At 37.2% G+C, this 15,213-nt stretch overlaps 1 protein-coding gene across 1 annotated transcript in view; it reads left to right on the top strand.

Annotated features, from left to right (window-relative positions):
* Window positions 1-15,213, top strand: part of magi2a (membrane associated guanylate kinase, WW and PDZ domain containing 2a) — a 1,178,725-nt gene that overhangs the window by 1,125,421 nt on the left and 38,091 nt on the right. Inside the window, exon 21 of the mRNA XM_051924022.1 lies at window positions 2,114-2,252. Coding sequence (XP_051779982.1) covers window positions 2,114-2,252 — 139 coding nt within the window. The remainder of the gene's footprint in view (window positions 1-2,113; window positions 2,253-15,213) is intronic.

Here is a 15,213-nt window from a genome sequence, read left to right as displayed (position 1 = left end):
ACATTTCAGGACAAATTAATGTCATACTAATCTAGGGAAAAATAATAAGAATGTCATTGAAGAAGGTCACAAAACCTTTTTCAATGTGCCTAAATAATAACTGACATCAGAATGGGTTTATTTTTGGCAGACAAATGCAGCTATAGAAACAATATAAAATGGAAGGTGGAATTATAACATTTCATTAATTATATAAGACACTACACTAGGAAAAGACTTTTGTGAAACACTTGTTCATTTAAGATTGTAAGTGTAGATGGTTTTACAAAGCAATTCTTCCTATCTTATTTTCTTGTAAACAAGTCCTGATTCTTGTTCTCATGGACATCTGTATACCCTTAAAATTATACACTTCAAAAGAAGGACATAATCTGTGCAATTGAATCTATCTATCTATCTATCTATCTATCTATCTATCTATCTATCTATCTATCTATCTATCTATCTATCTATCTATCTATCTATCTATCTATCTATCTATCTGTCTATTGCATATTTATTCCAAGTAATAAGAACTTTACATTCTTCATTATTGGCAATTGCTTTTGGTGTATACAGTCATGTATTGTAACAAACTGCATATTTTTTTAAACCAGGTGAACCTAAAGCCTAATCTCAATGTATTGGGTTCACAGCAGAGTTTGCATTTATTGAAGATCCATAGAGTTTAGTAAGGTAGTAGTTTTTGTTTAAATTAAAATTATTATAGTTTCCCTTTCCTCGCAGCTGGAGAACTTATTTCTTTTCTTGTGACATTTTTTTTTTTTTTTTTTTGTGATTCTATGATGTAAAGCATATTCAGATGGCTGCCTTTTTTGTTTTCATAGTAACAATAGTTAATTATAACTGATATCTTTTTCAAAAGTGTTCAAAACTGCAGTTTGAATGCACATATTTTTTTCAAACAAGATAATTAGACATGTTTACTTCAAAAAGTTGAGTCATTTGATTTGAGCGTGTAACATCAGATGTACTGCTGTGCCTTCAAAACAGAAACGGTCCATTACTTAAAAAAAAAAAACTAATCTGCCTTTTGAGAGAAATACAAAAAACAATATCAAAGCTCCATAGTATATTATTAATATTTTGGAAAGTAGACACAAATGCACACTTATGTTTTAAAGTAGAACTATAGTCAGAATAAGGTTTCGGATTAAATTCTAGTTCACCCTTCCTCCTTATTTAATATTTTCAGTTAGGGCACTGAGTACATATTGATAGATGTAGTATTTACTGTATATATACTGCATACAGAAACAATCAGTTTATGAACAGCATCATTTTTCAAATTCTAACATCATAGAACCTTAACAAATGGGCCACTAACAGTTCTAAGTCCCGAAGAAGAACAGCTTTCATCACATTACAAATATAAAAACATTATTTTAGTATTAAATGAAGTAGTTCTCTTAATACTGGATTGAATTGACCCTTGAGTATTATAAATCTAATATAATATATTTATTTATAGTATAAATAAAATGAATATGTAATGATATGCAGCAGAAACACAATGCATAATGTTACAGGAAATTTACTGTTCCTCCTATAAATATGAACATACGGAAAGAATATAGACTATCCATCGATCCATTAATGCATCTTCTTAATGCAACAGAAGAACAAGGGGACCAGAGATATGTCTTGCAGCCTTAGCTAGAGTGTAAGGGCAGGAGAAACCCACTCACACTCTCACCATTATACTCCCTCTTAAGAGCCCAGTTTAGAATTGCCAAGTAACAAAGACATGCAGGACAAACTCCCTGCAGATCATGATAAGGCCTGGAATTGAATCCAGTTTCCTGGAGATGTGATGCAGCAGAGCTGACCACTGTGGCATCATGCAGAGTACAAGCTATTTTCTCTTGAGCCAGGACAGAGCTTGTGATCACACTTAATTGTGAATCATTTCACGATACTATCTGATAAAGAAATCAGATTGTAACCTGAATTCTCCTGGCCAGGCATGTAAAGACCTCCTTTTGTCTAAATGTCTTCCCAGAGAACCAGTTTGTTGGAATAATTCTGGAGTTCATAGATCATCTACATTTAAATGAAAGCTTACATTATATAATGCCTTTGATGATATTACATAATATTTTATTTTTGACAGGTTGGCGATCAAATCATAGAAATCAATGGTGAAAGCACAAGAGACATGACACATGCCAGAGCAATTGAACTCATCAAATCAGGAGGCAGAAGAGTTCGCCTGCTACTAAAGAGAGGAACAGGACAAGTCCCGGAGTATGGTGGGTTTTCTCATTTTCTTGTTGTATATTAGAGTTTAGCAAGCACAGAAATTCTATATAGAACCATTATCTATTGAACTAAATTTTTGTTTTCTTACATACTGTATGTGTTTCTTCTTGCTTTTGATCTTTCAGTAGCCCTTGAATAACACTCAAGGTATATCTGAAATAGCTTGGTGTGGCAGCATCATTGTTATATTAAAATTAACAAAATACCACATTTCTCATCCTATATACAGTAAGTTGTGCTGCATATAGAGTGTAATCTTGTGGTCAATACAACCTAAACATTTAGTTCTGGATCACACATTTTTACAAAGTTGTCTATATGTAGATAGTATATGTTAGTCCAACTGCCATAATTTTTAGAATAAATTATTTCCTTGGTGCTATGAACTGAGTGCATCAATCTTGTATAACATACAGTACAACCTCCTGTTGCCTCCAGAACAATTCAACAAGACAGTGAAAATATTCATTAGTGATTTTGGTCCATGCTTACTCAGTAACATCATGGACTTTCTGTTGTGCATTCATACTGTGAACCTCCCATTCTACCTTATCCCATAGGTGCTCTACTAAATATAGATTAAGGATATGTGCAAGATGCTGGAATAAACTGAAAGTACTGTTCATCAAACCAGGTTAAGATTAAATGAACTTGGTGATATGGTGCATTATACAGTACTATTGAACATGTCCATGTGAAACTGGGTAGACTGGAGCCCTAAAGGGATGCACGTTTTCAGAAACTATTCTTAAGTAACCTGTAATATGTACCAAGGAAATATTCCCTACCCCATTATACTAGCACTACCAGGCTAAATATTCAGATGGTTTGATAGATTTAGGCTATTTATACCAAATTTTCACCCTACCATCTACATGTTATAGCAGATTTGGCAGCGAGGGGGTGTTTTTCCATTTTTCAGTCATACAGGTTTGGTGGTCACATGCCCACTGTAGCCTCATCTTCTTGTTCTTAGCTGACAGGAATGGATCCTGACGTAGCCATCTGCTGCTATAAGCCATCAGATTCAAGGTCCAACACATTTTGTGTTCAGAACTGCTGTTCTACTCACTGCACTTGGCACCAGCAATCACACTGCAGTAAAAGTTGCTTAAGTCACAAACTGTATCTTGCCCATTCTGATGTTTGTTTGAACATGAACAACAGCTAAACCTTTTTGCCTTGTCTCCAGGTAGAATGTACTATACTGTTCGTAGAGCTGTAACCACGAGTTTGGCTGGTTCAAGGAGCAGGCCATTTGCATTAAAGAACAAATGTAGCAAATAAAGTCTATTATATGTATGAGTTAACACCTTAATGAATATTTACAAAGAAAAAAGTTCATTATTATTATTGTCTTGTCAGATGCCTTTAAGTATTCATGCAGGTTGCTTAGAAAACATTTTGTTACCTAAAAGTCAGTGAGTCATTATCCAACCCGCTATATCCTAACACAGGGTCATGGGGGTCTGCTGGAGCCAATCCCAGCTAACACAGGGCACAAGGCAGGAATAAATCCCCAGGCAGGGCGCCAGCCCACACACACACACACCAAGCACACACTAGGGACAATTTAGGATCGCCAATGCACCTAACCTGCATGTCTTTGGACTGTGGGAGGAAACCGGAGCACCCGAAGGGAACCCATGCGGACACCGGGAAGCGAACCCAGGTCTCCTTACTGCGAGGCAGCAGTGCTACCACTGCGTCACCGTGTCCGACTTACCTAAAAGTTAAATAAAAAATTGATGTCCACAAAGCAATTCATGCAAATTCAACCGTAAGAAGTTTTTTCAAAACTGTTAGTGTTTTTACAGGCCAATTAATCTTCTTCTAAGGGTAAAATAATTAGTTAAAAAAAGTATATAATTCACCTCAATGCAGTACAATCCAGTACAGTGTATATCCTACAATATATCAAGCACAATGAACATTCGTGCAAAAGTGGACTCTTGCCAGCTAGCTTACCAATTAACCTGACAAGCATGTCTTTGTGAAATAATGAGAGCTTCCAAACATTACAAGAATATGGAATCTCCACAGAGACAGTGACTGGTCTTCGAATTAAATCTGGGACCCACTAACTGAGAGACAGCCTTTTTAGCTGTTAAGCTGCCCAAATATTGTTACATCTTTGCAAACCTTATGGTAAATGTTTAGTTATCTGCTTCTAAACTAACTTAATCTAATTTGTTGATTTACAAAAATGTAAACAAACCTTTAAATGGGTGCTTGGACATTTGTAGGACACAATTACACACTCACCCATACTCGGTCACACCAGACCAATCTGGCATTGTTAGTTTACCTAAACATGAGTTATGAAAGTAATCCTTATGTTGACACAGACAGACCTCACTGTTACTTAATTCATGGATTAACAAAATTCAAGCAGTCCTTAGGGCGGCACGGTGGCGCAGTGGGTAGCGCTGCTGCCTCGCAGTTGGGAGATCTGGGGACCTGGGTTCGCTTCCCGGGTCCTCCCTGCGTGGAGTTTGCATGTTCTCCCCATGTCTGCGTGGGTTTCCTCCGGGCACTCCGGTTTCCTCCCACAGTCCAAAGACATGCAGGTTAGGTGGATTGGCGATTCTAAATTGGCCCTAGTGTGTGCTTGGTGTGTGGGTGTGTTTGTGTGTGTCCTGCGGTGGGTTGGCACCCTGCCCGAGATTGGTTCCTGCCTTGTGCCCTGTGTTGGCTGGGATTGGCTTCAGCAGACCCCCGTGACCCTGTGTTCGGATTCAGCGGGTTGGAAAATGGATGGATGGAACCAATCCTTATTTTATGTAGACCCCTTTTTATTGATCACCGTCAAAATGAGGTTTAAAATAAAATTCATGTTACAGTACAAGATCATTTTTTGCTAGTTTAATTTACTCAATATTTATTATATATATATATTACCAGGTTCTATCCAAAGCAAATTAGCACAAGTACTCATAAAATGCAGCAATAATGTTCAAAATTAAGTTTGCTTCTGAAATGGAAGAAATCTTCCTAAGGAAGCTTCTCAGGATTTTAAGCTCCTTATGTTACCAGCAGAAGAGTGAGTCAGACGCATTCTTTATTCCCAGGATACACTTCATTTGCGCTTTATTTTATAAACTACAATGGAGCTATCGATAAGTCAATTCATATTTATTTTATATGGTATGTCACAGTGAGCAGTCTCATAAAACACTTAGGAAAGTAAAATAGGACAACTACAGAACTGGAAATGTTAAAACAAAGGGAGACAAAGTGTCATCATTGCATTTAAAGATAATTTCCAGAGCATAAATGGATTCTTTGCCTGGATTTCATGTTAAGACTATAACCATCAAGAGAGAGCTATAAAAAGAAAACGTCACAAATGACTCATGGTAAGGCCACTTAAAGGAAAAGTGCACACCAGACAGTACATGCTGTTCAGTTCCATTGGTTTTAGATTTTGTTCAGACTCACAAAATGCATTAGACTGATTCAGTAATAAATAAATAAATGCTCTGCTGCATTGATTAAAATAATTTTTGATTATCCACACAGTATGTGGATCCAGCAGTATGTCTTTAACAGTTCCTTGTCATTATTTCAGTATTATACTGTGTGTACAGGTATCACATATTTCCTGGAAGAAAACAGGATGAAACTACACAACGCGACAACTGTAAAAGTCACTAGAACACGGTCTTGTTACAGTTTTCCCTCAAAGATAATAACAATAATTGAGTACAGCGTTTCAGTTTAACCTCATTTTTATAGCTAAATTTTAAGTTTCCCTTTATTCCGTGCTCAGTGAACTGGAACCCTGATGTTTAATAATGGAGCAGAAGATGATGATTTATATTTTAATATGGCACTGTCATTGCAGAGCTGTGTCAGTTCTGGACTTAATTCCATGGCACAGAGTGCTGCATTATAATTCGGTGCGCTATCAGATAATCCTTGAAAGGAGGACTCTAAGGAATGGAGGATAATTTGCATGTCTTGACAGTACCATGTAATAGCACAGGATTTTATGGCCCATTATAAGCAAAAAAAGGGTTGGATTAAACTTCTTGTCCACTTTTTCAAGCCATGCTTGTTCAAAGGTGAAATTTGATTTTTAAATTTTGATTTAGGTTTTTTTTATTACCTTCTGGAGTAATTTTGTTTCAAATCAGATTATTTATGTCCCTGTCCTACTCTGTTCCATGCCGTTATACTATCCTTTGCTGATTTTTACCTGCTTATTGAGTTAGTGCCAATGGACTCATGTAAGGCTTGATTACGCTTAGCTTCCTCATTCCCATCTCCACCATTGATATTCTGGGAAAGACTCTCTCCTAACTTTATAAATTTTTCATTTAATTACAGAGCAAGAAACTTGGGTCTGGAAAAGGCCTCCATGTTACATTCTAAAACACCTCTCTTTTTATCTTTCTCAATCACATATGCTCAATTTTCAGTGAGAATTAATATATACATAAATTATTCTTGCGTATAATGCCACATCTTATAAAATTAGTTAATCAAGGTAGAACTCATTTATAGGGTGGCAGCAAGTGTCTATATATAAAAAACCCAGCAAACATGTATACATGTGATGTTGATGCCAAGTGCAGTGACGATGGAGTGATGAGCCAATAACCAATATGGGTATTTCATTCACAGTTTAGCCCCCACCACTGACTCGCTATGTAACCTTGACCAAGTCACTTAAAAGTGTTCCAGCTGTTCCTACAGACTGTACAGTATATACAATTGCAGCATGTTCTTTTGATTTGTGGATCATTTCAGATAAAATTGTTAATTTGTGTAAAACTAGATTAATTGCAGCATAAGTGCAATGTACCAGTATCTTTTTCCCCACTTTGATTCAATCAAGTATTGAATAGTTATTTATTATCCTTTATTTAGAAAATGCCTTTATCCAAGTTGATTTAAAAAAGAAAATCATAATACATGCTAAGTGATTACAAAGTACAATTTTTAAGGATCCACAGCTGTTTACAATCATTTTGGTTTATTTTTAATATTTTTTTCTAATTTTATTTTCTCTTAATTACAAGTTTATCTTTCCATTCTCTTCATCTCACCATTTATGATTAGGCAAAGTCATCTCACTGGTTTCTAAGGACACTTTAACATTGTAGGGCTGCTGGCACATGTGTATTATTTTGTGGTTTAGTAGTTATTTTATTTAAGATCTGGCTTTTACTGTTATAGTTTATATGGTTGTTATGACCAGTAAAGAAGAGAATCTTCTTGTTCCTCAGATCTTCTTCTTTCGGCTGCTCCCATTAGTAGTTCTTCGCTTCTTCCATATCTTTCTGTCCTCTGCATCTTGTTCTGTTACTCCCATCACCTGCATGTCCTCTCTCATCACATCCATAAACCTTCTCTTAAGCCTTCCTCTTTTTCTCTTACCTGGCAGCTCTATCCTTAGCATCCTTCTCCCAATATACTCAGCATTCTCTCCTCTGCACACGTCCAAACCAACGCAATCTCACCCCTCTGACTTTGTCTCCCAACCATCCAACTTGAGCTGACCCTCTAATGTACACATTTCTAATCCTATCCATTCTTGTCACACCCAGTGCAAATCTTAGCATCTTTAACTCTGCCACCTCCAGCTCTGTCTCCTGTTTTATGGTCAGTGCCACCCTCTCCAACCCATATAACATAGCTGGTCTCATTACCATCCTGTAGACCTTCCCTTTCACTCTTGCTGATATCCATCTGTCACAAATTACACCTGACATTCTTCTCCACCCATTCCACCCTGCCTGCACTCTCTTTTTCACCTCTCTTCCACAATCCCCATTATTCTGTACTGTTGATCCCAAGTATTTAAACTCATCCACCTTCGCCAACTCTACTCCTTGCATCCTTACCATTGCACTGACCTCTCTCTCATTTACACACATGTATTCTGTCTTGTTCCTACTGACCTTCATTCCTCTCTTCTCTAGAGCATATCTCCACCTCTCCAGGGTCTCCTCAACCTGCTCCCTACTCTCGCTACAGCAAACATCATAGTCCACGGGGACTCCTGTCTAATCTCATCTGTCAACCTGTCCATCACCATTGCAAATAAGAAAGGACTCAGAGCCGATCCCTGATGTAATCCCACCTCCACACTGAATGCATCCGTCACTCCTACCACAGACCTCACCACTGTCGCACTTCCCTCGTACATATCCTGTACAACTCTTATGTACTTCTCTGCCACTCCCAATTTCCACATACAATACCACAACTCCTCTCGAGGCACCCTGTCATATGCTTTCTCCAGGTCCACAAAGACGCAATGCAACTCCTTCTGGCCTTCTCTATACTTCTCCATCAACACCCTCAGAGCAAACATGTGGTGCTCTTTCTTGGCATGAAACCATACTGCTGCTCCCTAGTCATCACCTCACTTCTTAACCTAGCTTCCACTACTCTTTCCCATAACTTCATACTGTGGCTCATCAATTTTATTCCCCTGTAGTTACTGCACCAGTACACTTCTTCTCCACTCCTCAGGCATGCTCTCACTTTCAAGATTCCATTAAACAATCTGGTTAAAAACTCCAATTACCACTTAATGATACTGCTTTCTGATTAGCAATTCCAAACCTCTACTTCTTTGTTCTCTGTCGGAGAATACTGTTTACATTCTACATTAATGTATTTGCTAGTTACACAAACTTAGTAAGCATTCGAAAACAAATTACAAAGCTGAGAATAAGAAATGTAGTATTATAGTTAGTCCCTAAATGAAAAACTTCTACTTGAACACTATCAAAGTTACTTTATAGTGTACTGGGTGAGCACAGCTACAGATGTTCAAGAGACGATCAGAGATGTAAAAAATCTAAGTGGTCTCAAGATGCTTTGTAAAAACATGTCACATCATGAAAAACCTGAATATCAACAGGTTTGGAGGGTCAAGTTCATCTACAGTTTAAGATTGAGAACTGAGATGCATTAAAATTTAGCATGCCTGGGAAGACATCAGAAAGGCCAATGCAAAACAGAGATTTCTAGAAGTGACAGAGAGACTAGGAAGTCGAAGAGAGAAAACGTACTTGAGGCTATCAGCATCTTGAGCCCTTTATGTGCACATAGTGTAGTGCATCTAATTAATGGTCTCATTGTACTCCCCAGAACTTGCCTTGCATCTGCCTTTACTTTTATTTATCATTTGCTATCTATTGTAAGTGGAGAACTGAAGTAATAGTCTCTCAGAATGATTAGTCTCAACATGGATCCGTCTTGGGTTAGTCTGACAAATACTGTAGCAGTGCTTCATAGGCAGATAAAAAGTCAAGTCAATGATGCAGATATCTCCTTTCTGTTTCAAACTTGATTATAAAAACTTAAACTATAAAAAATCCTGCCTCCTATACCACTGTAGGCTTGGAGTTGAGAAACAAATAAGCCATCACCATATGTTTGTTTATATCCATCCATCCATCCATTATCCAACCCGCTATATCCTAATACAGGGTCACGGGGGTCTGCTGGATCCAATCCCAGCCAACACAGGGTGCAAGGCAGGAAACAAACCCCGGGCAGGGCGCCAGCCCACCGCAGATGTTTGTTTATATGTGCATGTTATATCAAGGTGTTGTTTAAAAATGGTGTCTCCAAAATACATGTATAGCTTTTTATTTGATTTGGGGTATTTACCCCGCAGTGGGTAGTGCTGCTGCCTCACAGTTAGGAGACCTGGGATTGCTTCCATCGTCCACCCTGCGTGGAGTTTGAATGTTCTCCCCATGTCTGCGTGGGTTTCCTCCCACAGTCTAAAGACATGCAGGTTAGGTGCATTGGCGATTCTAAATTGTCCCTAGTGTGTGCTTGGGGTGTGTGTGTGTGTGTGTGTGTGTGTGTGTGTGTGTGTGTGTGTGTGCGCGCGCCCTGCGGTGGGCTGGTGCCCTGCTCAGGGTTTGTTTCCTGCCTTGCGCCCTGTGTTGGTTGGGATTGGCTCCAGCAGACCCCCATGACCCTGTATTAAGATATAGCGGGTTGGATAATGGATGGATGGTATTCCCCCCTCTTTTTATTGTATCACATGGAGACTAAAAGGGAACAGCAATTATATGTACTTTTTCAAATAGTGCAATAATGATACTTTCTGTAAAGTATAAGAAACATGTTCCAAAGGACAACTTGTAGTGTAGGTTTAAAAGTAATAAATGAATAATTATGTATGTATACATTCAATTAAAAGGAAACCATTTAATCACTGAAAGCCACAGACCTGGTGGACTGGATTTCTAGGCATACATTTAAAGATTTACAAACCTTATCTGAAGGGTATTAGCTGTGAAATGAAATTATCAAATTGCCAGTATTTGTTTCCTATTGGACCACAAGTTCACTCAATATTTGTTATTGGAAAGCTGCATAAATATGGAGATAGTTACAATGACTAGAACTGCTTAACAGTCATTGTTAGTGACACCAATTAAAGTGACAAGCTCAGGTAGCTTTTGTACAGGTGTCTTCTTTCTTATTTACTTTTTTGAATGTTTATTATTATTATTTTTGTTTCATAATATATTCCACAGTTCCTCAATAAGTAATAGTTTAACGTAGGACAGCTAATAGATTTTGTACTCGGCTGGACAGAACATTTAACAAGTAATATATAGTGGAAAGCAAACTGAATTGTCCATCCAGATTAAAAGCCACTGGTGATATGAGAGGGCACAAGGCTAGAGTTTGTGACAGATTGGATACACATAATTACATTCACATAGGAGTGTGCAAATGTGTTGTTTTGATACAGAATTCCAAAATCCTTCCCAAAGAAAACACTGCAATAGATAAATTAGCACAGTGTGAGTGCACGGGTGTGCCTTGTAATACAAAGTTGTCCCATCCAGAGTTTGTACAAAATGTATGTTTTAGTCCAGTGTTCATCATCTTAAGGCTGAAATTTGGTGTCTACAGTTGCAGTGATAATCTGGCTTGTAAACTGCTAAAATGTGAGCTGTGGTGTGAAGGTAATGGTTCCTCCTGCTTAGCAGAAAAATATGTCTTACAGATGGTTCTTCAGGTTGACTTAAATTGTTGTGATGATTAATGGACCATTTTGCACTAGTTAAATGCTAACATCTCAGCTGCTAGCTCCTTCCCTGTCATGCTTTGGGCTGTGCTGGTGTCACAGAACCTAGTCTTGAAAATAGATGGAACACACACACTTCAACACAGAACATGTGGGTTCATGAGGCTTGGCACTGACTTCTTTTTGCTAGAAAACAGCTAATTTCCAGTGGCATTCTTGGATTCTAGAGGTGCACAATCAGGTCCTTCATAGCCAGAAGATCACAAATGCTTGAGTCTGAGAGGCTCAAGAAAAAAAAAATAGAATGTTGGTTTCCTGAAACTTTGTTGGTGTACCATGCATTTCACAGTACATACCATTCTGAAAAAAGCATTTCCACCCCTTTTTCAATTTTAGAATTCTGTCTCAGCTAGCAGAACAGGATAGAACACAGAGCTCATGGTCAGTTTTTTATTCTGGCTCGTCAGAGGCATTTTGTGTCACCTTGAATAAGGTAGAAAAAATAAGTTCCTTGCTCCATCTCCAACTTGGATATCTCACCCTTCATTTTGAAGGCATGTCATCACAGCAGTGGCCTCAGATGTCATACATACATATTTTTTTTTTAACTGTAATAAGTCCACATGTCGAAATGGGCAATCTTCCTCTTTTAAAACATACAGCTGTATTCTTCCACAAACCAGTTATTTTTAATAATGCTAGCAATATATACTGTTTAGAAGTGGTGAAGTAAGAAATCTGACTTTACATTTTTATTTATTTACTGTTTATGTAGCTGTTTGTTAGGTCTTAAGTAACTTACAAATCACAACCCTTTGAAGAAATGTTTTCACTTCATATTCTTGCAGTTGGAGCACTGGCAGGTTGCATGACTTGAGTGTCACACAGTGAGTCAATAGTATGGACTGAATCAGTGACCATGACCTTGTGCTGCACTGCCAATGCATTTACCTACAAGCCACATAACCTGTCTCACAAAGCTGAGGTGCTGCAGTAATCAGGATTGAAACCAGTGTCTTTGTACTGACAGTGCAGACTATTAGTGAATATGTGAACTTGGAGCTCAGTGCAGGCTTCATGTAGAATATCAATCTACAATTGTGGATGAGAGCCAACAGTTAATGTACAGTATGATTTTTTGCAATAATTCACACTGCAATGATGGCTGCACCCCAAGCACTTCAGAATGCCTTGTTTATTTCATCACATTTATTTGACAAATAACCACATAGATCAAATCTGTCTAACTGCTTAGACTGGCATGTTAAACCTATTAATATTATATAATTTTAAGTTAGTATTAGCTTCTCAATCAGTATTTTCAAAGTGTTTGGTCTAATTAACAATAAAGCTTTTGAAAAACACTATTTTAACTAACTGTCTCAATGTCACTGGTTCTGTTAATTCTAATGACTGGTCCCAGGCTGTTCCTCCCCTTCCTTTAGGAATGGTACCTTCCAGTCTCTCCATGTGCATGAAAAGTGACAAGCATGGCTCCCCATATTTCTTCCTACTGGGCCACTCTAAAGACACGGTTTGTAAAATCTGCATGTATTTTACTATTCTAATGATGTTGTCTAATTAACTGCTGTCTTTTAACTAACTGATTTCTGTAGTTACACTGACAATAGTGTTTGTTGAGACTGTTCCAGTAAAATTTGGATTTGATCAACAAATAATTGTTTCCACAAGTTTTCGTCAATAATGTTTAAAAATTTCAAGCATAATCATTTTTCTACTATCTTTTAACATGTCAAATGATGGTAAGAAAACAGGGGAGAAGGAAGTTCAAATGTAACTAATCATTTATATATTCATACAAAATATAATTTTTTTCCGGTAATTTATTAAATTACTTTAATGTATTTATGGTTTCCAGACAATGAAAGGGCAATATACTGTACAGTTATCTTATAAAGAGACTGCCTTGCCGAAGTGAATTCAAACATGGCAAAATGTTTGTTCTGCTCTTTGTGAGCCCTATATTATAATAAGGTGGTCCAGAAAATTGATTGGTAAATATATTATTTTGTTTAGAATAGCAAAAAACATACTGAAATGTATTATAACATCATTATCTGTCAAACAATAATCATTCATTTTCCCAGATAAAAATAAAGCCCCCTACTTAAATATTCCTCTTTGACCAGAGAGCTTTTCAGTCATTAAAATGCACCCTGTGTCCATACTGTCCTGCATCAGTGAATATTAGGTACTTGGTGTTTCTACTTGGGGAAAGCTATACTATGATCCAATAAAAAAGAAATTGTTTCCATCATACTATATACAGCACTTTGTGTTATTCATAAAAATGCACCTTTTAAACATGGTATGCTACAGTCGGAACACTACTACAGCATTTATGGTATTCCTTGGCAAATTTGAAGCAATCTGAAGCTATCTGAAGTAAGAATTAACCTTTCCTAAAACATAATCATAGCAATATAAAACTAAATGTGAAAATATTTTTATGAAATTGATCTTCATTTTTAAACTAAGTAACCTTATTTAAAGAGCAGCCATTATTCCAATTACATTTTGGGCCTGGATGAAATTCAGCTTCATGGCAACTGCAATGAAATTTATGAAATCTTGTTCATGTGGTTTTGAGGTTGTGAGAATGCTTTAGTAGAAATTATTGGCTCATCATCCCTCAAGAGATTGTTCGTGTGCAGGCCAGCATTCTTTTAGTAACTTTGGAAATACTGCTGTTTGTAGTATTTTTAATTAAATTAGCCTTTCGTATGCCGTATGAAAAGCAGATGTCAACAGTAGATGGAATTTAGAAGAATCTGCATATTTAGAAAGGTTAGTTTTGTGCTATGCACTAATATTTATAACATTCCTGATATGGAATTGAAATCTTGTATTTGAAAAAGTATAAAATGTCTCCACCACCACACCATCATTGAAGGATTGTTTCAATATGGTTGAGAATCATTTTACAATTAGATCATTACAATAAACTGCAGAATATAACATGCAAAATATTTTGCATCTACACTACCAGTGATAGGCGCCCTGCCCGGGATTGGTTTCTGCCTTGCACCCAGTGTTGGCTGGGATTGGCTCCAGCAGACCCCCATGACCCTGTGATAGGATATAGCTGGTTGGATAATGACTGACTACCAGTAATATCATGCTTAGGTTATTAATTCATCTAGTAATCCTTTACTGGAACTGCTTCATCAAGTCTAGGATCACTGAGGGCCAGCGCCCATGCCAACAGCAATTTAGTTCAAGGCGAGAACAAACCTTGGCCATGGCTGCAGACCATATAGATTATAATCTCTCATAATTGTTGATTTAGAAATGACAGCTGAAACTAACCTGCATATCTTTGGGATGGGTGACACAAAACTGGGATATCTAAGGAAAACTTGCACAGACTTGGAAAGATGTGCAGGCTTCTCACAGGCAGGGATTTGAACCTAGACCATTAGACCCATGAGGCAGCAGCTCTAACCATTTTGCCTGACATGTATAAAGCTATTAAAGCTTGTAACAAATATCTATTGCTTCTAAATCATGATGTAACGTTTGACATTAGTACATGAGACTTTGAATTAACTTAAGAGAGTTGTCCAACAAAACGAGACCATTAATGAAGATAAAAACTAATTTGTCCCAGTATCTCATCTAGGTATTTCTTAAAAGCTTTCAAGGTTTCCACTTTAACTAAAAGACTGGGTAGTTTGTTCCAGATTCTCACACCGGTGACTTTATATGAAATGTTAGGGGAGATATTAATTTATCATTTAAGGATTTGTTTTCCCTTTTGAATTTGCATTATTCTTCTTTCCAGTGACATGCCACCTTTTCTTTGTCAGGTTATTTAGGGCTCCTCTGTAAAATATATTAATTGTATTTTATTTTCACCTGCAGAGCATTGGATCCTCCTGTAGTTTTGGATGGAACATGATAATTAATTC

This window comes from Erpetoichthys calabaricus, chromosome 1, assembly GCF_900747795.2.
Source record: "Erpetoichthys calabaricus chromosome 1, fErpCal1.3, whole genome shotgun sequence".
In the NCBI taxonomy this organism is placed as follows: domain Eukaryota; kingdom Metazoa; phylum Chordata; class Cladistia; order Polypteriformes; family Polypteridae; genus Erpetoichthys; species Erpetoichthys calabaricus.
This window is presented reverse-complemented; position numbering and strand designations above follow the sequence as displayed.